Source organism: Neopsephotus bourkii, unplaced genomic scaffold, assembly GCF_033783945.1.
Source record: "Neopsephotus bourkii isolate Nb327-2 ecotype Australia unplaced genomic scaffold, CSIRO-AGI_Nbou_v1 NB_690, whole genome shotgun sequence".
In the NCBI taxonomy this organism is placed as follows: domain Eukaryota; kingdom Metazoa; phylum Chordata; class Aves; order Psittaciformes; family Psittacidae; genus Neopsephotus; species Neopsephotus bourkii.
In genome coordinates this window covers 2,383,998-2,410,239 of record NW_026901189.1, presented here as the reverse complement: position 1 = coordinate 2,410,239, position 26,242 = coordinate 2,383,998, and the positions used below count along the sequence as shown (strand labels likewise).

The 26,242-nt window shown below is 40.5% G+C and overlaps 2 protein-coding genes and 1 long non-coding RNA gene across 3 annotated transcripts in view; 1 reads left to right on the top strand and 2 right to left on the bottom strand.

Moving 5' to 3' along the window:
* Positions 1-26,242, bottom strand: part of TRPC3 (transient receptor potential cation channel subfamily C member 3) — a 288,551-nt gene that overhangs the window by 247,769 nt on the left and 14,540 nt on the right. The window lies entirely within an intron of this gene.
* Positions 290-5,426, bottom strand: LOC133212345 (uncharacterized). The gene is made up of 4 exons (XM_061353614.1): positions 5,215-5,426; positions 5,053-5,088; positions 899-1,296; positions 290-753 (listed from the first exon to the last, which is right to left on the bottom strand). Exons 1-4 carry the CDS (start codon positions 5,347-5,349, stop codon positions 531-533), a joined length of 792 nt encoding a protein of 263 aa, XP_061209598.1. The 5' UTR covers positions 5,350-5,426; the 3' UTR covers positions 290-530.
* LOC133212342 (uncharacterized) lies at positions 13,805-16,741 on the top strand. The gene is made up of 3 exons (XR_009725456.1): positions 13,805-14,915; positions 15,675-15,782; positions 16,147-16,741. It is a non-coding gene; the product is annotated as an uncharacterized LOC133212342 (long non-coding RNA).

Here is a 26,242-nt window from a genome sequence, read left to right as displayed (position 1 = left end):
CTCCATCTTCTGAAATGAGTTTCTTCCCACAGAATCTTGTATCCCCACTTAGAGCATGTGGGTTACTCTTCTCCCTATTGAAACCCATGGCAAATTGTGCAGTTAACTTCAAGGTTGGCATAAGTCAGACCCATGCCATACAGCGTGATTTGTAAATGTTTTTTCCAGTATTTATAAGACAGTTAATGCAGGATATTTTTTCCATAGTTAGCTAAGATAGCATCTAAAAACTCAAAAATAAAAGCGTGTGTGATAGTTGAGAACCCTAAGAGAACTTATTTTTGTGAAATGACAATTTAATTTTCACTGCAAAGTGAGGCTAGAGTCACTTTCAAAGCACCATCTGCCATTTGAGTGGCTACCCAAATGAGACTGCTTAATATTTTGGGTGAAGATTTCATGCACAACACATACAGAGCATAGCACAGTATCAACACAAAATATTTACATTTTTCATGTTGTCTTAAATAGCATAGTGTCTGCTTTAAATAGTAGATTTTCAGTAGTCTTCAGCTCTGGTGTGTCCTGTGTTAATCCTTGAATAACTGCAAAAACAATGCATTGTCAGAAATAATGTAAAGTAAGATACCTCTGTTTGTTTGCAAAATGTCAAAAAGCACCCAAGAGGATTCAACTGTGATTACCTTTTTGATTAGTTTTGCAAAGCTCGTCAAAAACTCCTTGGGGTTTTTTTTCTCATAAGATTCACATGAAGACTCGCATGGCTGGAAGATAAAGAGAATCATGTCACTCCTAAACAGTGCATCAAATTAAAAATAATACTTCAATTTTCTTAATGAAAAATCAAGGCAGTAATCAAATCCTTTTACAAATGGAAAAGCTAAAACACAGCCTAGCTCAGAAAGGGAAATATATAATAATGACACTTTCTGTTCACATTTTTTGCAGTAATCCCTGTCCTTTTGTCTGGCACATCATGTGGCTGCCCAGTACATACGTGCAGTTGACTGATAGGATCAGTATGAATGCCTCTTCCAGAAGCGCAGAAAATTGAACATTTTTAATTTCCAAGGTAATGAAAGACACATAACTTTTTCTACCAAGTTTACTCTCTACAGTTCCACCATTGCACGTGGTGTCTGTTAGGGAAGATAAGGAGCAGTGATCAGGATTGTGAGCATTGTGAGGAAATCTTACCTTTCCAGGGTCACTGAAGGAAAATCTTTTCAAGATTTTAATGGTTTGGATAAATGTAGAATTTACTTGGCTGTTTTCTGGTTGTAATTTCAGTGTGCCCTTCTGGAAGCAGGTCACAGCTGTGAAGATGCATCCATCCTAGATAAGGAAAAGACAGAATATTTTTAAAACTATTTGCAGCGTTTTTTCTGGCATGCATTAGGTTGTGGTCTATGTGTAGAAATAAGTGTCCAGGACATTGATTGGGGAGATAAATCTCTGCTCTCTCTTTTTTCTAAATTAGTTTTTGAGAGAGATCTTTAACTTTTTCGCTGCCTGTTCTTTGCTAATTGCTTAAGTATTTCCTCATAAACTAAATGCCTGAAATATCCACTTGGATATTAACCATAGCAGCAATTGAAAGAAGATACTACTAAAGAGTAAACCATGTGTATTTATGTGTAGTAAGTTTTCACAAGCATAGGCATGAATATTTTCTTTTTAAAAAAAAAAGGAATTATCACTCTGGACTGTTCCTCAGTGCTATGTATGGGAATATACTTTTTTCTTCCTAATTTTTGTGCCATTTCTAATATTACCTACTTAATAATTAGAATTGACGTAGAACAACATATTTTCAAATGCAGTTGAAATATTCTCACTTGATAACATGGGAAATTGAAGTGATGAAGTAAATTAGTTACTAAAGGGAAAAGAGGCATTGAGGGTGAGAGGCAGGAGAAGGAACCAGGCACTTGGCTTTAATTGTCTTACTGTGTTCCTTTAAATTCAGGTGCACATTAAACCCAAGTCAAGGAAAGCCAGCACTGTCTGTATCTGACTTGGAAAATAAGCAGTCTAATCTGATGATACAAATTTTCTGTTGCTGCTGCTTATCTGGAATGAAAGTGTCCTGCCATTAGTCCTTTCATAGTGCAGCTGCATATTAATTATACTGATGCTAAACAGAAAGACTACAAGCTCTCCAGAATCTCTCCTTTCCTGTCCAGTGGCTTTTTTCTTTCATGGGCACACAGCTATAGAAAATATCACCAAAACTAATCTGTAGTCAATGGAGAAAGAAAAGTAATGTTTACTAAAGCAAATTTAAAAGTTGCTTTCTGTTTTCCAAAGAAGGAAACATTTAGAATTGCTGATTTTGCATATTAGAAAGGTTCCAAAACTATCATCCCTGTTTTGCATACCAACTGCTACCAAAGCTGAATCTCATCTGGTTTATTAGATGCCATTGTAGTTTGTTGCTTTGGCCAGGACAAGGCAAAGTTCATCTATGTTGCTTTTAGCAAATTTTAATGGCAGCATTTTATATTGGTTGAGCATAACATTTTATCTTCCTTGAAAACCACACATTTGTGTTTGTTTCAGGTTTCTTACTGTAACTAGTCCTGCTTACTGGAAAAAAAACCTCTCTTTTTTAAAGAGATCGGTTTTCCAGCTGAAACTGAAAACATTTTCTGTCTCATCCGTGATGAGCTGAGAAACCAGCATTTTTCATATATGCTGGTTTGTTGTTTTTTTCAGAGTTAACAGTTAGCTCTCAACAGTTGACCAACAGTTCTGGGGTTTTGTATGTTGTGATGGTTTAAGCACTTTCATGAAGAGGCTTTAAAAAGCATAGAACACGGGCAATGTCTGAGGGAGGCTAGGCAAACATGTAAAATATTTGCATCAAGCAATTCACAGCAATACTCTGTGTCTGACTCAGGCTGCCTTTACAGATTAGCCTGAAAAGGCTTCACTTCCGGAATTAGCAGTCAGTGGGGTTAGATGTTGATTTGATGTAAATCAGCGTTTTGTTGCTAGCATAAGCTGCAGTGTCAGTCACCAGCAATAGATCTTATTTTCCCTCTAGTCTTGAATCTCTTCAGCCTTAAGACTAATTTTTCACCCTCAGCGTATTTTCTTTTGAGCTGATGTCCTCTACGATTTTGTCTCCCTTCTTTTAAGTGAAAAAAAAAAAAAAAAAAGATACTCCATTGTTGAGTATCAAAGAAATTGTATGGGGTTGAATTGGGGGCTACCACTTTGTCCACTCACAGGAACCTCAAAGAAGTCAAAACAAACAGTAATAAAACAATGAATTTTCAACATAGTCTTCTTACTGAATATTCAAGGCCAAAGGTTAATTGTGTTTATTACAGAAGCAATATCTTAATATTTGAAATACAGTTATATGAAAGACTTTTTATTATATTTGGTTTCATTAGGGTGTGATTGCACCTAATCCACCTAATCACCCTGAATGCAGCTTTGGCACACTGTAATTTTTATCTTTGTAGCTGGATAGTTCAGTAAATGTAAATTTCATCCTGTAGGATGAAAAGTTTGGTAACTATGGTTGCTAGTGATAATTACTATTAGCACACTAACATTTTCTAAGTTTTTCATCAGAGATTAAACCTGTATCAACTGAGTACCCTCTAAATATGTGAATTCTCTGTAGTTTTCAGCGGAGGTACTTGGGACCTCCTAGAATCAGACTGTAAATCTCTAAGCTGCAAATGAAGTGTTGTCTTCCTTCCTGAGGAAGACCAAGCAATTAGTCACTAGTTGTATTTGCTTTGTGTCAGGGATAGTGGCAGTAAAACAGCTAATCATCTCCTCCTTTTCACTTCGATACCTCAAGTGAGTGTTAATGAAAAAAACCCATCAATTAGTTAGGGTGCATGAGGTTCTTCAACTGCAGTTGTTTCTAGCAATGAAAAGGAATGTATCTGTTTTGGTCATGCTGCTGTATATTTTTGGCAAGTGTAAACTGCACCCAGTTGTAAGCTTAGGAGGAGGCTAACAAAATCTGTGTGAAAGGAGGTAAGATTTTTCCTTTCTTCTTGTTGTTTTGCAAGAGAATTTACAGTCCTGAGTAAATAGCTTTGCGCTCTGGGTGTTTTTCAAAAATTTATGCATAATGATAATTTTTATATGTTGATTAAAATTGTTTGCTTTCTAAAATAGTTACCAGGGCTCAAAAATCTTATGGGTAAATTTAAGACAGCTGAGAACAGAAGTATAAGATCAGATTAGCCACAGCTAGCTCTAGACCTTTGTTGCATGTTGGAGATAATCAAAAGCAAACAGGATGCATTTACCTTTCATGTTGTTAGTATTATTAAATACTATTAGTATTTGATTTCATGGTAAATCTTGCATCCTACCACTTTTGAGTATGCACACACTTTCTGTGACTCTAATGTAATATACTACATACAAGAGGTTCTTGACCTTGGAGCATGTAAAATATCAGCATTAGATAACGTATAAATTATATCTGTATTTAAAATGGATTCATGTGGACTTGCTCTTGTAATTTTAACTAGTTGTAATCAAAGGAGAACACTTGTAGAATGCAGTTTTATCTTGCTGTTGATAACCCAACCCTTGCACACAAATACTCTCAGAGAACGCACTGTGACTCTGTAGGAGAGGAAATGCTATGTGATATGGCCTTACAGTGCCATTCTTGGCACTTGGCTTCAGAGGGGGGGAAAGGGATTCCTCTGGGCTTCAGCTCAACGATACGCCGGGTGTGGCTGGAGCTCATGACAGCTAGAGGCATTTCCTCTCCCAGAACCTGCATCCCCAAGAGCATTGTTGCTTGCCTGGATCTTGTATGAATCCTTAGCACCATTTCTTAAGTAAATGGAATACACACAGACTTGAATCTGTGGGTGTGTTAGAATATACACATGATAGCAAAATAGTAATTGACATAATATAAATGCTTCTGTCTTTAAAAATCCAGGACTAAGGAACTTTGATAAAAGTATTTTCTTATTCAGTCTAGCTTTCAGTAAGAGTATTAGGTCAGAGATGTGAAGAAGGCATCTCCCATTTGTCAATGGAATAAACCAGTACAAATTCAAAATGATATAATGAGAAATGTTAAAGCAATCTCACCACAGGGTTTTCTGGTGTATGCAGCAGTTCAACATCCTACAATAAAACAAATCTAAGTTAGAAAAGTTTAACATTTAAAAGGGGTATCCCTCACCAGATACATTTGAAGCAATACATAATGCTTGTAGATAATTTCAATATTCTGGTAAATACTTTGCTTACCTTAACTTTCACTGAGGTTTCTAACAGTTTAATTGTCTTCAGAAGCTGTTTGTATTTTGCTGTTTTGTATGGAGCTGCAGTCAGTGCCATGCTGGAACTCAAGAAAAGTATACATAAAATAATCATCCTTCCCATACTGGTGAGTTCTGGTTTAAAATGTGCCAGGAGCAGTGTCGTGCTATTCAAAATGAACACTTCAGTTTGAGCTGTGCTCAGGTATGCTGTGTACCTACCTATATATTGCTCCTTGCTGGAGATGTAAAACCCACCCATTTCGGTTTGGAAAGCTTTGTAGAATGGATCAATGAGTAACCCTTTTTTCTTTTCCACTGGCTAGGTGCATGTATGCAAGTCTGTGCGTAGGGGGCAGGGATTGGTGGAGTGAACAAAATATGCACCATCTGCACATTGAACAGGAAAAAAAGAAAAAAGGTAAATTCCCGTTTTCGCTTTGAGTCAAGAAATGAACATAGTAAAAAATAGGTACTTAGAAATCACAGACCTAGGTAAATAAAGGTTCTGCTCTTTTTTTTTTTCCTTTTTTTTCCCTGTTTCTTACAACAGCAAGTCTCTCCAGTCCATCTGAAGTCTTACGTACCATGCTGGAGAAATATGACAATATTACTTTGTGGCTCCAAGGGTTGGTTGTTAGCTGGTTTCCCTAATGTCTATAAACTGCCACTTTCACATTCTTAGTTTGGTTTCTGCAACAGTTGTGACTAAAAACTCATCTTAACATTTAAGCCAGCTGAAGGTTGCTTTATATTTACTTAGAACCAGGACCGTCTGTTTTTAGCAGCATCTTAGAGTGTATGTCCAGTGGGGTGAAAGCTGCAAGGGAGGTGTGTTGCCCTGGGAGAGGTGGATCCCCTCTACTGTGCCAGTTCCCCATATGGGAGAAGATAAGGGACTAAATCCTGGTTGATGAGTCCCAAGGGACACTGGCAGTGGTCCAGTGCTTGTGGCAGCTAAAAACATTGAATTATGTTTTGTGGCAGCTGAAAATACTGAATTATGTTTTCAGCAGCTAGGCTCAAAATTAGTTTTGCTATTTAATGCAGCCCTTTCAATGAGATGTAATAATGAGACCTGAGAATTCTCTTGAGGATGGAGAGATGCATTTGTTTTATGTGAAATGGAAATAAAAGTGCATACTTCAAAAAATATCAAGCCAGAATAAGACCAGCAGAATGATATGAATTAAGAAATAAGTCAGAATCTCATAATTTTCTTCAACATCAATGCTTGTTGTAATTAGGGATATATGCTTCTTTGGAGGAAATTTATTTAATATTAAAAAAGATGTTCATTAGTGGGATTTTTTTTCAGCATATGCTGGTAAGGAATGTTCTTTAATGGGGAGGGACTTGCTTTCTTTCTAAATGACTGCCACTGAAGTCAAAGGTGTTTAAAGGTATTCATGTTGAGTATACTCATTTTTTTATTAGTTGCCTTCAGTCCAAGCCTAGTTTATGTCACTCTCACAAGCTGCACTGTTTTCATCAAGGCTCTCTGCAGGCGCTAGGGACTTACTGGACTGCCAGCTGTAGGAATCAGCTGATTTTAAAATCACTGTTCCTGATATTTCATCACAAGATGAAAAAAACCAGCTTTAAATAGTTTACATATTGCCATTAATATTGCTGGTTACCATCGCTGTAGTATTAACCATTAAAAGGCTCCTGTGTGGGATTAGTAGAAGGCAGTTCAAGGTCACTTGGGCACCTTCACTGTGGTGAATAAGAAGATGCTCAGTTGACTTTCAAATTAAATCTTTGCCTCTGGAAGTCTAAAGGTTTCAGATGGCTTTGGAGATGCTTTACAAAATCTACACAGACTTTGGACTTCAGCTTGATGTCTAGAATGCTAGTCTGTGTAGTATGCTGACATTGTATAAAATGCATCTGTATGTTTCTGACTGGTGGGTAAATCTGAGCAGTCCAGTGGGATCCCTTATTTGTCATTCATTTCAAAATGAGCATTTATGCTGATGAGAGCTCTATGTCAGGCATACACAATGGTGCTTGTTTTTTGTAATAAATTATTATTCACTGTGTGTTGTTTATGTGGTTAAGCCATTTTTTAGTCTTTCAGGAAATGGAAAGCTTAAAGGTAATAGATTTTACAGGTGTATGTGTAGATACACATACTGTCATGTGTGCACACACAAAACCTCTCCTGGTGAAAGGGCTAGCTAATTACACCTAATAGAGCAGAGATCCTAAAAAATAAGAACTGATATAGGTAAGAAAAGAAAAAACTTCTACCACATAGTCTAAAATTTAATTTCTTGAAGAAAGTGTACTGTGACTTTTGGTGTTTTATTTGTTTTATGTAAAAGTCTTGAAATTATTTTAGATAAGCAGTGCATGTGGACTGGGAAGTAAGGACTATCTCAGTAGATTTCATTCAGAAGTTGTGTTAATTTATAGCTAAGGATCATTATTGTAAATCAGCATCATCCTCTGGTTGAGAAACCATGTGGTGACTGCATTTTTTTACCTTTTTTTTTTTTTTGCTAGCCTCCTTTCCCCCCATCCCATTCAGGTGCAGCTTTGAAATTTTTTTTACCTGTTACCCAACACCTCTGTGAGGCTGCTAAGAGGATGGAAAGATTATTTCTGAGTGGTATTATTTATATAAAGAAGGTACTTTGCTCTGGTTCTCTTTACCATAACTGACCCTTCATCTTCTCTGTAGGTCATTGTCTAGTAACTTGGATGAACATGCAGGCTGGTCATAATGTCTGCTTCAGACCACTGACATTACTGTCAGTGATCAATATTGTGAATTCTTTTGAGAAGCTCCTTTGAGCCCACCTACGGTAGGTGGTTGTGCTAGCCCTGGCAGCCTCTATTTTATGCACCTCTATTTAGTTGATAGATTGGAACCTTTCTACTATGATGTGGAGTATGACTATTAAATCTGTGCTTATTATGTGGTTGGCAGTTATTCATGCAAAGATACCACTGCAGATTGTTTGCATTAATCAGACAACTTCAGGACCACTCAAGAACTTCATTTAATGTACAGTATGTCTGTATTTTCAGAAATGGAGGGTTTAAAGGGACAACGTAGAGGGCATAAGTTTCTGTCATCGTACAGACACATGGTACAGTAACGTTAATATTTTACCTTATCAGTTAGAAATGCTTTACCTGTTGCAGACTAGCTTTGCGTTTTAATTTGTCCTTGATTTGTTAGACGAGAGCGTGCATAGTATCATTTGCTATATAACTGTGTCTCTGCCAGGTACTGGTTTTGGTCTCTACGGCTACATATAATGGGACCCTACAACTCCATACTAGGATCATACCTGTGTAGCTAACAACCATTTTAATTTTCAGCTTTTTTCATAAACTTGTGATACTTAAGGGGCTCAAGCAGCGCCCAGGTCTTAAACCAGTGCTGCTTCTGGAGATAAAATCTGAATAACAAAAGAGAGAATCATAAGGCTTAGCATGTTACTAGACTGGACAGTCCTGGGATCCTGCTGCTTAGGAAAGAAAGAAATATAATGACAGGCAAAGGCAGCTTTAAATCTACTGAACCAACCTCGAGCCTCATGAGCACTGTTTTGAGGAGTCTGTGTCATCGCAAGTTTCATGTTTAAGCAAAGCTGTAGTTATCCCTTCATTTTTAGGTTTACTTAGCAAACTTGCAAACTGAGTCCAAGTGGGGAGCCCTGCTGATGGCAGGTAGTGTGTGTGTGCTTGTGGCTCTAACCAAACATTATACAGCAGTGCATTCCAAAGTACAGTTTGTATTAGAGGAGATCAGAAGGTTTATTGCAGTGAAGACCCTTGCATATTTTACTTTAAAACCTACTGTGTGAAAGAATGGCTGCACAATAATGCCAGAGACTGTTTGGCCAGTAAATGAAGCGTTGTTACAGAAGCATCACAGAAATTTGGCTGACTTTATTAATTTCCTGGTAAAACAGGATAATTCATTGATTTGGTGGAGGCAAATGTCCACCAAATTCATGGGAGGTGAGATGGCTGTATCCAAGATATTCCTAAATTAAATCCATTATATCAGTAATGAGTTTTCAAGTTTGTGGAGTGATTAGAATGGGAAGCTAAACAATAGGTATTTGGTAATGTGGGAGCAGGTGGTTACATATCATGTCTCTAAAACTCTGCAGTCTGTTTTGTGGTAGAGGATATAAGGTCACAATAATTGCTTGAGGAAAGGCATGCTGACAAGATAAAGTGAAATACAAAGACGAAGAACTTCCTGTATGTCTAGGCAGTGGAGAAAACTCCTTGATATCCCTCCTACCAGATAAGAGTGAGCAATATGCTTTTTACTTATGTCACTTTGCTTTTGTGGCTTAGGAACATGCTGAGTCAAATAATGACACTCTTGTCTTGCACCGATGCCTGCCCAGCCCCGGAAGGATGCCTGCAGAGTGGAAATCTGAAAAACCTCCCATTCCAAGCCCGCGAGCCTGAGTCGTCTTTCCTCTTTGCAACAATGCCACTCAAATGCTGAATGACTTTGACACTGAAAGTCCAGTTCCCCCACCCACGTTTTCCTTTACAGTATAGTTGAATGTAGGTTTTTCCCATTGCTTAGTCATTGCTATGGCTCAGGCAAAAATGCCTGTAATGTACAAGGCTGCTTTCAAAGAATTTTTTTACTTAGAAGCATGAGATTTCATATATACTATCTGCTATATACTCTAATATATACTGTCTGATAATGTATACTATCTGTGACTTGGCAGGAGATGTGGGGAAGCAAGGGAAGAGAGGTGTGCTGGAAAAAGGGAGACTAGGAAAAAGGTTTGTGTGTAACAGATTTAGGAAAGTTAGTCTTTAAAATATTTCTGACAACTTGGCAAATTTAGTTCCACCCTTTTTCAATATGATTTTCTTATTACAAGTTTTGGTATAATTCTTCTATTTTTTCACCCTGCTTTGAAAAGGGAAAGTCAAACCTGGGAAAAATTCTGTTCCTAACTTGTAAGTGTATTAGCTATAAAAATCAGAGTAAAAACAACTCTGAATGTGGTGACATAGACACTAAAAAATTAATAAACTGCATGTGACAACATAAAACCGTTGGCATTCTCTACAATGGTCCTCCAGAGTTAACTTGTAGCCAGTTTCTAATCCATGCTGAAGTGTGTCTGACACTGGCTAATAACAAGATCCTGTGTATTAACTGAAAGAATTGGAGGAATAAATGGAGCAGCTCTTACAGGAGATCGTGGATTCGGTCTTGAGAGAATGTACTGAAGGTCAGAGGGATGGTAAGCAAAAGCTTTTATTACAGAAGATTCTTCTTAGGTCATATAAGGGTAGTTACCTTGGGCAAAATATTTAGTTCTATTCCCAGTTGCTAAAGAACAGGGAGAAGAGTATGACAAGTGCTCAGCTGGCTGGGTTGTAAAGTGAGCTGCTCTGTCTTCAAAAACTTGTGTGAGTGCCAAAGAATCCCCCTGTCTGCAGTTAGTAATAGGGGCTGGAGAGGTACCTGGCTACTATGGCCATGCCGGTGTTTGGCCTCTGGCTGTTACCATTTAAATTATTTCAATCATTATAGTGATAAATAAATAATGATTTAAAAATCATGATACTATGCTTCTAGCAGTGAACATCATGGACATTAGCATTATAATCTGTAGTTGTCAATTGCAGTTAAGGCTAAGACACACTGGTAACAGAAAAAGAGGTGATGTAAGAATGAAAGATCTGGGAGATGGAATGTAGAACCTGCTTTCAAGAACAGACAAAATCCGTCTGAATCTAGCACAACCCTGTTTACAGTTTTTATTTAAGTTTTAGGAACAGCTTCAGCTAGTTGCATGAGAAATGCAAAGCCATTTGCAAATGTTTGTGTGTTGCGTAATCTGTTTGTATCAGCGATTGTTGTCATTTTCCCTGATTCAGCAGAAGTTGGTGACCATAACTATAAAACAGAACAATTTAACATTAACAGAAGTTGTATATATGTTAAATACCATCTGTGTCCTGCTCCTAAGTCAACCCAGTGATGCTTATTATGCATGTTGTTTGATTAATGTATTTCTAGCCTTAAGAACTACTGAATTGAGAAACTGAATTGAGAAATTGTCTAGTCAACATCAAAAGCCTGAGGCAAGCCTAGAGCCACTGTGGTTAGAATTTGATACTCAGAAGAACTGTCCTTTCGTAACCTTCTAAGTCTTTCTTTAAAGTTGGAGCAGATTCCCCGCTCCTGGGTTGCACCTTTCTCTTCATGTAGGATGGAAGAAGCCTCACTGGATCACCGAGTCTAGTATTCTTCCATTGCAGCCATCCGCATCATCATGTAGTTCCTTTCACATCTCAGCTAAAAACTCCTGCGTAAGGCCTTATCAGTAAATCTCTGTAATGATAAAAGCTTAGAGTTTTTTCTGTGCTTATGATGCATTCCAGCTTTTATAGGGCAGCTTCATTCTTATTTAGAGTAGTTTTTTCTGTGCTTATGATGCATTCCAGCTTTTATAGGGCAGCTTCATTCTTATTTAGAGTACTACTGATAATCTCCAGCTTTTATAGGGCAGCTTCATTCTTATTTAGAGTAGTTTTTTCTGTGCTTATGATGCATTCCAGCTTTTATAGGGCAGCTTCATTCTTATTTAGAGTACTACTGATAATCTCCAGCTTTTATAGGGCAGCTTCATTCTTATTTAGAGTACTACTAATAATCTTTCCATGCTACCAGAGGACAGCCACATTCAGAGCACAAGGTAGCAGTTGACAGGAAGACGGGCTATCACGATTCTCTTAACAACTTGAGGGCAGAAAGTAGTTGTTCACCTGAAAGCCATAGGTAGGGAGAGGTGGGGGAAATGAGCAAGAAAAGTCAGTGCACCTCCTCCATGTTGCGGCAGAGACTTCTCCTGCAACTCCAGTGCTTGATGGCATTGCACTGCTGGTCTTCACGTCTCCTCATGAAACACAGGCTAGCAGCGTGCAGTCATTCTACCTCAGAAGTGTTCTCTATATGTAATATACGTTTCCTGACAACTCTGCTGATAGACAGTATGGCCTGTGGTGTGAAGATTGGTGATGTGGTAGTACTGAAACTCAACAGTGTATGTCATGTTCATTCAAAACGTTCAGAAAGAAAAATCAAGAGATAGATGGGGATGTGAACAGTGAGTGGAGGAATGTCCTCTGTTCAGCTGTAACAGTGATTTTTCTTCTTCTTAGTAACTAGTACAGTTCTGTGTTTTCAGCTGTAGTCTGAGAACAGTGCTGATAACACACCAATGTTCTTAGGTGTTGGTAAATAATGCTTACTCTGATCAAGGGCTTTTCAGTCTCATGCTCTGTCAAGGTGGAGCAGCACAGGAAGCCAGGAGAAAGCAGAGACAGGACACCTGGCCCAAACCAGCCATAGGGGTATTCTGTACCACAGCACATGATGCCCAGTATGTAAACTGGGGGGAGTTACCTGGAAGGTCTAGATCACTGTTTGTGTCAGGCTGGGTATTGGTCAGTGGGATTTACATTCTTTTGATTCTCCTGCCCATCCCTCTGGGAGCTGAGGGGGAAGAAGGTGGGGAGTGAGGGAGCGTCTGCATGGTTCTGAGTTACCAGATGGGCTTAAACCATGACAAGGAAGCAGAACAGCACAATACGAAATGCTGCCTTTGTTCATTTACTAATGAACAGAAGTCAGAAGACAGTTACTTCTATGTTACAGTATCAGTGGCATAAAACAACCCCCAAACCATTTACTCAAGATGAACAAGATTGGTATGGAGTCTACTGCAGTGTGGAGGAATGCACTGCGTACGTAACTATTCCACTGGTAGCTGGGCCTTGCTGTATCCTGACATGGCTGGAGATCAGCTTTTCACTGTAGCTCATATTTCTATATAAAACTTAAAGGTTTGATGTTACAGGGTCTTTTGGAAGTCACTCTCAAGGTTTGTGAGGCTGCTATTCTGGCGTAGGATATCTGTAGTTTTTCCCCTCTTGCAGAGCCTAGAGCAAAATACAGGGGATAGGCAGTGAGGCTATGGCCCTCTTTCCCTTCTCTCCAACAAATCTGGTCTGATTTTACCTTCTTTAGGAATAAATTCTACATAAAGTTATCTTTAAAATAAAATGGAGTTTTTAACTTTTTGTTATGTTTTATCTTTTGGCATTATTGGTAGAACCAGATGACTGAATACCACTTCTATTTCTAACTAGTTTCAGTTTCTGGTTTTTAGATACTTCCATAGTATTACAGATTGTACTCTCCTTCATATATGTGTATATATTGACAGTGTATGCACAGTTTGTATTAGAACAGTATTTTTTATGGTAGTGTTGATTTCATGTTCTATAAACATATTCACATTGTTCTCCTGCCCTTTTTTTGTCTTACCAGGAACAGTTCTGTGTCATACCATCTCTGTGGCACAGCAAGAAACAGTGAGGACAGTGGGGCTGTGAGATTGCATTGGAGGATGTGGTCTGCCTCCGCTTGAAATAACTCCAAGTACCTGCTTGCAGACCAACTTCTCAACTTCATCTGTGTGCTGCCAGTACACATGCTGCAAACCACTGGATCAGCCATCAGATCCTTCTTGTATTTCAGTTCCTGCAGCAGAGAAGAGGCAGAAGCAACCTCAGCAGATTTCAGGATGTAGTAATGGAAGTGCTTTCTTCAGCAGCAAGGTTATTTTAAGAACTTTCTACTTTAGGTCACTGCCACTCTGCCGTGTGTCTGCATCACAGTATTGAAGAGCTTCTGTTACAGTAGCTTGGGTCATTAAAATGGTCCAGGTTAAAAATACCTCTTGCAGAGGCTTTGAGTGTTTGTTTGGTTTGCTTTGGTTTTATTGCAGTCATTTCACTATCAACTCTACTTTCTCCATCACACAAGTGACAGATTTGCAATTAGCTATGAGTTGCTAGAAGTCAGAAACTCCTTTTCTATTGGCTTTACTACTGATCAAAACTGGGTCACCTGTGCAACAAGTACCTTCTTAGCACATAAGGCTGAGGGGGCCAGTGGGTATCGCTCAGCAGCATCATTCCAGGAGCAGCAGCTTGGCGCCAGCGCAAACATCATTCAGGCCTTTAACTGTGTCTGAAATGCCATTTCTGGCAGAATCACTTTAAGGAAGAGGATTTAGGGAAGTTTTAACTCTTCAGCCTGGCCTGTGTTTAAGATTCTCGCAGGTATAATAGTATCACTCAGACATGAGTTGTTGTTATATGTCAGGCATTTACATCCATAAAATCTCTGATGTGGATTTAACTGTACCAGTAGAGAAATATCTTAAATAGCAATACTGGCTCTTGCATTTCTCATACATGAATTGCTCTGTGAATATGCTGTACCTTGTTATGACTTTGTGCTTAAATAAATCTGCTATTGTTTACAGCAGGTCAGGGAATGCTCTAAGGTGACTAGCTCATACTGTGCTTAACAGATAAAACTTTAGTATGTTTGAAAAAACAGCTTTTCTCGGTAATTTTTTTTCAGATGTTTGTTTCTGTCTTCATCTATGACTAGACATATACAACAGATAATAATGTGTGTGTCTGTACCTACAGATACATCTTTTATATGCACACACATACAGATTTGAAAAGCTCTATAGCACAGTTGCTTTGCATAGCAGGTTTAATTTTTTCTCACAGGTCAGCACCTTAAGCGAACTTTGGAAAAACTACTGTGTGATCAGTCAATTGCAGTTAAGCAGCAGCACCCATTTGGTAAAGGTAGTCTTGGATAAAAAGCTGAACACTGTGGTTTCAGTGACTTATCGCTGAAACCTTGTGGTTTCTGTGTAGGAGGCTGTATAAGCTGGACACGTTTGACATCCTTGTTTCTGAGCTGTGAAATCCGTACATCTAATTTATGAAAATTATCTCTGGTTTAATTTTATTCTTTTTTCAATGAAGTCAACATATTTTCTTGCATTCAGTGGAAACAATAATGGAAATGTTTTAATATGTACTGTGTGAGCCTGTTTTGACCGCAGAAAGGGAGAAGAATCAAGATACTCTTGATTATGATTGAGGTCTAAGAAGGAAATGAAATACAGGGAGAGATGAGAGAAAAGCATTTCTCAAGAGGGGAGACAAACAGAGAAATTAACTGTGGGAAATGACATAAGTATTAGAAAATAAAAACTGTCTGAGAATTCAATCTAAAAAAATTACAAACAACTAAGTAAGGTAGTTTAGAATAAACTGTGGTACTAGTACCAGTTAGGGTAACCAGCAGTATCTGTAATCTTTCTGGTGGTCTAAATAGCAAAATAAGTTTACATGTAAGGTAAATCCAAGACCAAGGCTCTTCTTTCGTCTGCTCTGGTGAGTGCCTACCATCGTCGTGACTCCCCAGAAAGCTGAGTTGTGGCAATAAAGGATATCAAAACCTCTTAGACTGGCAAAACCTGTTCTCTTCACAGTCGTGAGCAATGACAGCCCAAACCTTGAGTTCTCACCACCAACAGCTTTGCCTTTGGCATGTAGGTTCCCCAGAAGCATGTACACTATTCCCGTAAGTGAATCTATGGAAAGATAGAAAAACAAGCAAAGACCTCTGAATAGAAAACAAAGGAGAAAAAAAGAACATTCAAGGTACAAAACAATATTTCTTGCTGTAATAGAATGAAATGACTGCTTGTGTGAAAGTAACTACTCGGTGTGTTTGTGGGAGTACAAAAATCTGTCTGAAAACATTAGTCAAAGACATCTGTGTGAACAAAGATTGAAAGTGTGATCATCCATTTATTTCAAATGATGACTTCAAGATTAATCTTAATAATTTTCAGTAATTTCTGTGTCAAAACATCAATAGAAGGCTGTAGATTTAAATTGCTTTTACTGTCTCATTGGTCCTGCTAGGGGAGTTGTTCCTTTTAAATAAAAGAAAAAAAAAAATATAATGTTATACTTTTGACTGGAAAATTTATGTCTTGTCTTGCTTGTGTTTTCTTTCCAGAAACCTGAGCCAGTAAACTTGACTACATCTGCAAGTGACTATACAAGAAAACAGTAAAACTGCTGCTTTAAGGTACTCTTCTGGGCAATGACATTTTTCTTGTCTGTTATTTATGTGCTTCTTGCAGACCTAAGACTTGATACCCTGTTCCTTGAGCAGACAGTGACGTTTCTCTGAACTAACAAGGGAAAAATAAGGAGGCACTGAAGATGCTAGTCCAGATCCAGATCAGTGGAGACTTTCAGAAAATCATATTTTTCTCATGCTCACTGCAAATGTGGGACATAGAGATAACCAGGAAAGAAGTCTTTTTGGGCATCCAGAATTTACTCAGAAGCAAGATCGTAAGATTCAGCATTCCTTTCCATATAGCTGAATTTCCGGTTGTGAACCTCTTCCTCTGATTATAAGGATTACACAACTACTTTTTTACTGAACCCAAGAAAAACTCTATTACTCTGTTTTCTCTTTTTCTGTAAGCCTACAACTCTTTAGATCCCTGATTGGTGATATTTTAACGTGGTTTCTTAGCCCCACTACATTTCCACTTTTGGGACCAGTCTTGTTTAACATCTCTGTTGATGACATGGACAGTGGGATTGAGTGCGCCCTCAGCAAGTTTGTCGATGACACCAAGCTGTGTGGTTCAGTTGATACACTGGAGGGAAGGAATGCCATCCAGAGGGACCTTGACACGCTTGTGAGGTGGGCTGATGCCAACCTCATGCAGTTTAACCATGCCAAGTGCAAGGTCCTACACCTGGGTCGGAGCAATCCCAGGCACAGCTACAGGTTGGACAGAGAAGAGATTCAGAGCAGCCCTGTGGAGAAGGACTTGGGGGTGTTGGTCGATGAGAAAATGAACATGAGCCAGCAGTGTGCACTTGAAGCCCAGAAAGCCAACCGTATCCTGGGCTGCATCAAAAGGAGAGTGACCAGCAGGTCAAAGGAGGTGATCCTGCCCCTCTACTCTGCTCCTGTGAGACCTCACCTGGAGTATTGTGTGCACTTACACAGTATCACAGTATGTTAGAGATTGGAAGGGACCTCAAAAGATCATCTAGTCCAATCCCCCTGCCGGAGCAGGAACACCTAGATAAGGTTACACAGGAACGTGTCCAGGCAGGTTTTGAATGTCTCCAAAGAAGTAGATTCCACAACCTCCCTGGGCAGCCTGTTCCAGTGTTCCATCACCCTCACTGAGAAGAAGTTTCTTCTCAGGTTTAAGTGGAACCTCTTGTGTTCCAATTTGTACCCATTACCCCTTGTCCTTTCATTGTTTGCCACTGAGAAGAGCCTGGCTCCATCCTCGTGACACTCCCCCTTTATATATTTATATACACTAATAAGGTCACCCCTCAGTCTCCTCTTCTCCAAACTATAGAGACCCAGCTCCCTTAGTCTTTCCTCATAAGGGAGATGCTCCACTCCCTTAATTATCTTAGTTGCCCTGCGCTGGACTCTCTCCAGCAGCTCCCTGTCCTTCTTAAACTGAGGGGCCCAGAACCGGACACAATATTCCAGATGAGGTCTCACCAGGGCTGAGTAGAGGGGAAGGAGAACCTCTCTCGACCTACTAACCACCCCCCTTCTAATACACCCCAGGATGCCATTGGCCTTCTTGGCCACAAGGGCACAGTGCCGGCTCATGGTCGCCCTGTCATCCACCAGGACCCCCAGGTCCCTGTCCCCTACACTGCTCTCTAACAGGTCATTCCCCAATCTATACTGGAACCTGGGGTTGTTTCTGCCCAGATGCAGGACTCTACACTTTCCCTTGTTATATTTCATCAAGTTACTCCCTGCCCAGCTCTCCAGCCTGTCCAGGTCCCTCTGGATGGCAGCACATCCTTCTGGCGTGTCGGCCACTCCTCCCAGCTGAGTGTCATCAGCAAACTTGCTGATAGTGCACTCAATTCCCTCATCTAAATCGTTGATGAATATATTAAATAATACCGGTCCCAGTACCGACCCTTGAGGCACTCCACTAGATACAGGCCTCCAACTAGACTCCGCCCCATAGACTACAACTCTCTGGCTTCTCTCCTTCAGCCAGTTCACAGTCCACCTCACTACCCGATCATCCAGACCACACTTCCTCAATTTAGCTGCGAGGATGCTGTGGGAGACTGTGTCAAACGCTTTGCTGAAATCAAGGTAGACCACATCCACCGCTCTGCCATCATCCATCCACTGTGTTATTTCCTCATAAAACGCTAAGAGATTGGTCAAGCATGACTTCCCCTTGGTGAAGCCATGTTGACTGCCCCTCATAACCCTCTTATCCTTGATATGCCTTAAGATGGCACCAAGGATAAGGTGTTCCATCACTTTCCCAGGAATGGAGGTGAGGCTGACAGGTCTATAGTTACCCGGGTCCTCCTTCTTGCCCTTTTTGAAGACAGGAGTGACATTTGCTTTCCTCCAGTCCTCAGGCACCTTTCCTGTTTCCCAAGACTTGGTAAAGATGATGGAGAGCGGTCTAGCAATGACCTCAGCCAGTTCCCTCAGCACCCGCGGGTGCATCCCATCTGGACCCATGGATTTATGGATGTCCAGATTGCTCAACTGGTCTCTAACCCATTCCTCATCGACTAAGGCAGACCGCTCCGTTGACCTATCTTCATCAGAGGTCTCAGCGGTATAGGGCTCTTCAGGACTGCCTCCAGCAGAGTAGACAGAGACAAAGAAGGCATTCAGTAACTCTGCCATCTCTGTATCTTCTGTCACCAGGGCACCCGTCCCGTTCATCAGCGGGCCTACATTGCCTCTGGTGTTAGTTTTATCTGCCATGTATTTGAAAAAGCTCTTTCTGCTGTCCTTGACCCCTCTCGCCAGCTTTAATTCCAAGGAGGCCTTAGCCATCCTAGCAGCTTTCCTACATCCTCTAGCAGCAGCCTTATATTCTTCCCAAGTGGCCAGCCCTTCCTTCCATGACCTGTAAACTCTCCTCTTCCACTTGAGCATACCGAGCAATTCCCTATTTAGCCACGCAGGTCTCCTGACCCTCTTCCTTGACTTCCTACGTGTCGGGATGCTCCGATCTTGAGCTCGGAAAAAGCAGTCCTTGAACGTCAACCAACTATCTTGGGCCCCTTTCCCTTCAAGCAGCCTAGCCCATGGGATTTCCCCTAGCAATCGCTTGAAGAGGCCAAAGTTTGCCCTGCTAAAGTCCAGGGTTGCAATTCTACTTGCTATTCTACTTGTCCTACCACACAAGATCCTGAATTCTACCATCTCGTGGTCGCTGCAACCAAGGCAGCCCTCAACCTTCACTCCTTCAACCAGACCCTCCTTGTTAGTGAGGATGAGATCCAGCAGCGCACCTCTCCTGGTTGGCTCATCCACCATTTGCATGAGGAAGTTATCATCCATACACTGGAGGAACCTCCTGGACTGCGGCTGGGTTGCCGAGTAGTCCTTCCAGCAGACATCAGGGAAGTTAAAATCCCCCACGACGACCACGGCCTGTGACTGTGAGGCCGCTGTCAGCTGCCTGTAGAAGGCCTCGTCAACTTCCTCACCCTGATCCGGTGGCCTGTAACAGACCCCCACAACAGTATCGCCCCTGCCAGCCTGCCCCTTAATTCTCACCCACAGACTCTCGACTCGCTCATCATCTGTCCCCGGACAGAACTCAACGCATTGTAGCTGCTCTCGCACGTAAAGAGCAACCCCACCACCCCGCCTGGCTGGCCTGTCTTTCCTGAAAAGGACATAGCCCTCCATGACTATATTCCAGTCATGTGAGCTGTCCCACCACGTCTCTGTAATTGCCACAGAGTTCTGGTGTCCTCAACATAAAAAAGACATGGAACTGTTGGAACAAGTCCAGAGGAGGGGCACGAGGATGATCAGGGGACTGGAGCACCTCCTGTATGAAGACAGGCTGAAAAAGTTGGGGCTGTTCAGCCTGGAGAAGAGAAGGCTGCATGGAGCCTTCCAGTGTCTGAAGGGGGCCTATAGGGATGCTGGGGAGGGACTCTTCATTAGGACAAGGGGTAATGGTTTAAAACTTAAACAGGGGAAGTTTAGATTGGATGTAAGGAGGAAGTTCTTTACTGTAAGGGTGGTGAGGCACTGGAATGGGTTGCTCATCAGGGAAGTTGTGAACGCTCTATTCCTGGTGGTGTTCAAGGCCAGGTTGAACGAGGCCTTGGGCAACATGGTTTAGTGTGAGGTGTCCCTGCCCATGGCAGGGGGGTTGGACCTAGATGATGTTAAGGTCCTTTCCAACCCTAACTATTCTATGATTCTATGATTCTAACCTACCTGCCTGTTCTGGGCATGGATAAATAGTGAAACACCAGTGCTGCACTTCTGGTTCAGGCATCCCCTTTCCCTTCCAGGATGGTTGCATCCCAGTTGCTGAGGGGCAAAAGTGTCTGCTTGAATGTGCCCTTCTGCAGGTTTGATCCCTCAGTGTTGAGGGCCTAGCTGAAAAGTCATAGGAGGTCCTTTTTTTCCCCTCCTTCTAGCACCAGCTTTGGTGTTTGCCTCTTAAGGAACAGGTTAGGTTACTGAAACAGCCAAAAATGTTCCTTGCTGTGACAGGGAATTGTTAAGCTGAACTAGCTGTCACAGCAGTGTGTATCGTGGGAGGTGCTTGGCTGTCTGGGCTGAGAGACAGTGCAGATACTGCAATGCCTTCCCATGCCTTCCTAAGGAGATACACTGTTACCATGTGAGTAATGCTGCTCCACACCATGGGAATATGACTAAGATAACAGTGGAAGCTTGCCTCAGTACGTTCCATATTTTTATTTTTTTAAGAGATCTTTCATTGTCCCACAGCTTAGAAAGTTACATATCATCATCTTTTGTAGAGTACTTGTTTTAACCCTGATCATTTGAGGTGTCTGATTTAGGAGTGGATTAAAAGCAGTTGTTGCAGCACCACTGGGCATTGAGGGCTGCGACACTCAGCATGCAGGAAGGAAGAGAAAGGAGGATGTGATTCTGTCCTACCCAGCCTCACCTTCAAATCAGACCTCTACTTGTTACTGCCATTAGCTGAGCCACAGCTGGTAACTGCATGTGTGCTTGTAGCCCAGTTGCAGGCAAAACAAAATGTTAAGGATGTAAATCAGTAGGAAGATTGCATTTTACTTGCCCTTTGAACTGGTCAGAAAGTGCAAATATTCAGCTGCTTTTAGCCACAACACCTTGGATCTCCTGGAGCTGTGTGTTGATATCATGCACCACATGAAGAGATGGTGATTGGACTCCAGAGGCTGGAAAATAATTATGTTTGATACGGCTGCACAACAAGTGACAACATGAAGGGAAATGGAAACACCAAACCTGAAAACAGAAAAACTCACAAGAATGTCAGAAGCAGCCTGAAGAAAAAAGTAGACAAAGATGTAATTTCCAGAACAATAACTGGAGATCAAAGGAGGCTGATGTTCTTTCACGTCAGTATTTGTGGTGGATCTGCAGGAGAAATTTAAGGAATGTTATTTTGGAAGACACTGGGAAAAATACAGAGAATTGCAGAGAAGTGGTAGACCCTGTAGCCTTTTTTGTTGGCTCTCTTAATACCTTTGCCTTCTGCATTTCTGTGTTGGCCATGCTGAGTTTTTCTGAAAAAAAATATCACCATTCGCTTAACTTTAAATTGAGCAGAGATAAAGCAGTTTTGTCCTCTAATATAATCATATGCCATGGAAACTATCCTTACTCTCTGAGCTGCTTTGTTTTCTTCTCTATTGCTAGGTCTAGTTCAATGCTTTTAAGGCTTCAACTGCACAGATTCTCCCTGTTAGATCTATTCTTCATAATATCCTGATTGGTTTTATTGATGTTATCAAATTTCTGTCAAAACTAAGAAATATTAAAATGTTTCATATTGGCACTTTGATACAAGCACTGCGATTTTCCATTTATATTTCATTATGAAGTTTTATGCTATTTAAAATAGTTTTAAAAGATGGGAAAGAAATGTTTCTTCATAGTTCGATGTGCTTTTTTCCCCTTGACCATCTATCTCAGTGACTGCAGTGTGTTTTGTGCCACTTTTCATATGTCTTCAGCAAATGAAAAGTCAGATTCCCTTTTTTAGGCAATCAGTCTAATATCTAAGTAAATTTCTGTTTTCTTAGATCTGTATGATTCAGTGTACATGTTCTGAAACATTTCTATGCTTGCTATTTTTTCACAGGCAGGAAACAACACCAACATACAGTAGGTAATCAATATTCTAGAAAATGAAGGACAAATAGAAACTTGAAGTACACAAGAAAAGCCTGACCTTTGGCATATACAAACTCTGAAGTTAGTCCTTACCCTTCCTACTTTATGTCTGAGGATTAAGTGATGTGATATAAAAAAGGAAGATGGCAAACTAATGTGCCAAAGTAGAATTACCCAGGCACTTTAAAGCAGTTTACATGGCTTCAGGATAATGCAGGTCAAAGAAATTGCTGGGATTTGAAGGGCTCCTGAGAAGTTAGTGGAAAATGGCCTAATATAAGTTGTTGTGGGCTTCCTGTGCCATACGAGTTCTTTAGATCTGTAGAGTACTTCTTAGCACCTAGTGAAAATGGGGTTAAAGAGGCTTATTTAGCTATTTTTGAGTTCCCATTGGCTGCCTCTTGCTCTGGAATTGGGAAAAATGTGTATTCCTTCCCTTCCTGAAGGAATTCAAGGGAATTCACAACATGGAGCACTCAAGGCTTGCTTAAGGAAAAGCCTGTAACTCAGCCCTGCATTTCTTCAGTTTAAATTAAATATCCCAAACTAGAATATGAGCCAAGATTTCTGTAAGAATGATACTGAGCATGAACAAGACCAAATGCTAAGAGAGAACTATTACATTGGTATGAATCAGAGCAGCTTGAATCCACACCTCCATCAGTTCTCAGTCTAGTACTGAGAAAGCTTTTCAGGTCTGATTAGTCACTTGGGTTAAGCGTAATAATGTCAGAGAAACTAATTAAAAGAACTCCTCAGTAAATGTGAGGCATAGCTGCTCTAGTGGACTCGTGAACAGTGACAGTAGTGTAAGTACACTTAGCATCCCCAGAAAATAATCATGTAGATGCTCTGCTGAAAGACAGAAGATAAACATGCAAGTTCAGCTGTGGCTTAGTTATCTTGCTGTCTCTCCCCTTCTTATGTAGCTGATGCCAGGGTTACAGTGAAATGGCAGAATGCAATAGCAAGTATCTTGTCCAGTGCTGTGGTGAGCAATATTTAATTATCTGTATGTTGTCATTTTGTTTGCAGATGCCAGTTTTTAACATTGTGCAGGAGTGGCAAATATTGCAGAGCTAAGGAAAACCATTTTATCAGAAAATCAGAGGTTTACGAAGTACAAGTATTTATTTCCTTATGCTGTACAGAAAGCAGAGCAAAGAAAAATAACCTGCTGCACACAGGACCTTCACATTTGGGAAGGTGAGACTCTTGTAGGAGAAAAATTACTCGTTTCAGTGAGATCAATGTTAAATCACGTCAGCATGCCCAGGCATAAGTGCATGCAGAGGACTTCAGGCAGCCTGGTGGTCCAGTGCATTCTGGGGCTGACTGTCTTCTGGAGCCGTGCTCAGGCTACAGACCCCCACAGCATGGGGCTGAAATGTGGTGCTTCTGTTCCTGACCTTTTCAGCAGCTTCACTGTCTCAGTGTTTAGCTCGCTGTCCACTGTATGTCAAGGAATCCCCTACATCCACCAGAATGCCCCTGAAATAATCTTCTGCCTCTATTGTTTTCTTGATGGGTAATCTTTAAAAAGAATTTTGGAACAAGCCTATAAGTTACATTCTTTTATTGCAGTAACATGAGGAAAAAAAAACAGTAACAGATTTCATAAGCAGTCCTGAAATAACCAAAATCACCAAAAGCACAATTCACATCCACCAAAGGTTTATGGAAGTGACTCAAAGTTAGTCTTTAATACTAGAAACAAAACTGTGTGCAACAAAATAGCCTGTACTTAACCTAGTGTTTTTTCATATATGTGCAAGAAGATTTGCTTAAGATGTAGTATGTATTTCAAAAGCAGCTTTAGAAATAACTAAAACATCCCATTTCTTAGATTTTTAGTTAAATAAGCATTCCCACCATAGGGTCTGGCAAAATACTGAAGAAGCAAAAAGAGTATCCTATATTGTGAAATCTTACACAACTGTAATTATTTGTGTTTGTGTGCCAACTTTAATAACAAATTATCATGGTGCAATGGTAAAGATAATGTATTTAGAGTTTTTACCTGATTAAATTTTAAGTTTTGGTGGTCCTCTGGTCCCCTCCAATGAAAAGTACTGTATGCTGCCTCAATAAAGTCTCAGCAAGATACTACTTGCTTTGTACTGTTGTGTTATCTGAATATGCTACAGTAGTAATAGTGGTAGGGTCCATTAGGATGGAAAAAGACATTATGGTAAATGTATACCTGTATTGCTACCAGAACACAAGTGTAGAAAATGGAAGAGTTGAGGTCACTTCTAGTAGACACAGCACCCCATGCTGATATTATCACATAAAAAATGTCCTTCAACAGTATAGCATATTCTGCATAGGAAAGGGTTTTAATACATGCTGGTGGAAGGATTCAGCTGTAGGTCATCTGTAGTTCCACCAGCAAGTTCTGTTAAGTGTAAAAGTGTACTGCATCCTTATCTGCTGTGGTCTATTGCCCAAGAGCAAGCTGCCTGAATCATGACTGAAGAGTCTAGGTGGAATTTCACCTGGGTGGGTGCTGTTAAAATCTCCATCTAGTATTTAGTTGGGTTTTTTTACCAGCCTTAAAAAGAAACACAAGGGAAAAAATGCCACAATGTTCCCTTCTCACACCAGTACTGTAGAAGTGCATGAGGCATGGTTATGTGGGGTCAGCAAACACCAAGGATATACACTTCAGTACCTCAGCTTCTTCAAAGCACCAGTGTCTTTCTTACTGTGGTATGTTGTCCACAGCCAGCAGGTAAGCACCCTCACAGCTCCTGTATCACTCCATCCCCAAAAGGGGGGAGAACAGGAACAGCAAAAGCAAAAACATACATAGGTCTAGGCAATGTTTAGTATTCAGGTGAACTACTCACCTCCTCGCACAAGGAACCTGATGTCCATCCAGCATCTGAGCAATGGCTACCTTTCATTTCAGTTTTTATCGCTGAGCAAGACTTGTCTTTTATTCAGATTGAGGAAAGATTTCCTTACCTTAGTAGAAATAAAAACCCCTGGATTTTGCAGCCTGTATCCCCAAGTAAATGTTGCTTATTTTACTTAAATGCAGCACTCCTCTGTTTGTCTATGGTTGCCAAAATTTTTCTCGTCTCCCTACTCTGCCAGGTTACAAGTCTATCACAACTATCCTTTTAAGTTACATATTTGGAATTTGTTTTAAAACTCATATGTTGGCCCGTGCCCCTTCTGTTATGTGCATGCTTGGAGTCTGAGGCGCCTATCTTTGGCATTATGCAAACACCTAACCCTTAATATTGCAGTATATATGCCATTTTCAGCAGATGCATGGTCTGGCATGGCAGTGAACAGGGTTGTTTGTGATGCCTGAGCCTCTAGCCATTCAGGAGAGCTCAGGGAGGGTATCAAGGATTCTCCTGCCAGTCTTCAGGCTGTGGCTGTCCCTTTTCACCATGCCCAGAAACTGTGCAAGCTGTAGCACACTAATAGCCTATTAATTAGGAAATGCCAAATAAAATTTTAGAGATAAGAGGTGACAACATTCTGCATCTTAAAGGCACAAAAGAAGTTACGGGTGAAGACTCATTGCAGAGGCAGGTTGGACTTGGTGACTTTTGAGGATCTCTTCCAACCCAAACTATTCTATGAGTCTATGATCTGCCTTCCACTTCATCTCACCACCATCTGAAGTATTTTTGAGTGCCTTTATGACACCATGTTTTCCCACTTAATGTAAATGTAAGTTGTACTACACTGATTTCAGCCTTGTAAGCAGATTGTGCTCACAGTCATCTTGGCAATATTATATTAACTTCTCAACTCCATGCAGCTTGTGAAAAGAGGGTGTGCTGAATGGGGAAGCACGAGAGTCTTGCTAAACCAAAAGAAAAATGCTTGGGAAAAACGCCTGTATTTGTTTTAGCCTGGGTGATTCTGGATGGCTTGT

Bases quoted from the DNA above. Each gene is read 5' to 3' on its own strand.
- LOC133212345 (XM_061353614.1), bottom strand. From the start codon at position 5,349: ATGGGAAGGATGATTATTTTATGTATACTTTTCTTGAGTTCCAGCATG. The intron at 5,089-5,214 runs GTAAGCAAAGTA...GTTTTATTGTAG, and splicing joins AAACCTCAGTGAAAGTTAAG to GATGTTGAACTGCTGCATAC. The intron at 1,297-5,052 runs GTGAGATTGCTT...TTCCTTATCTAG, and splicing joins ATACACCAGAAAACCCTGTG to GATGGATGCATCTTCACAGC.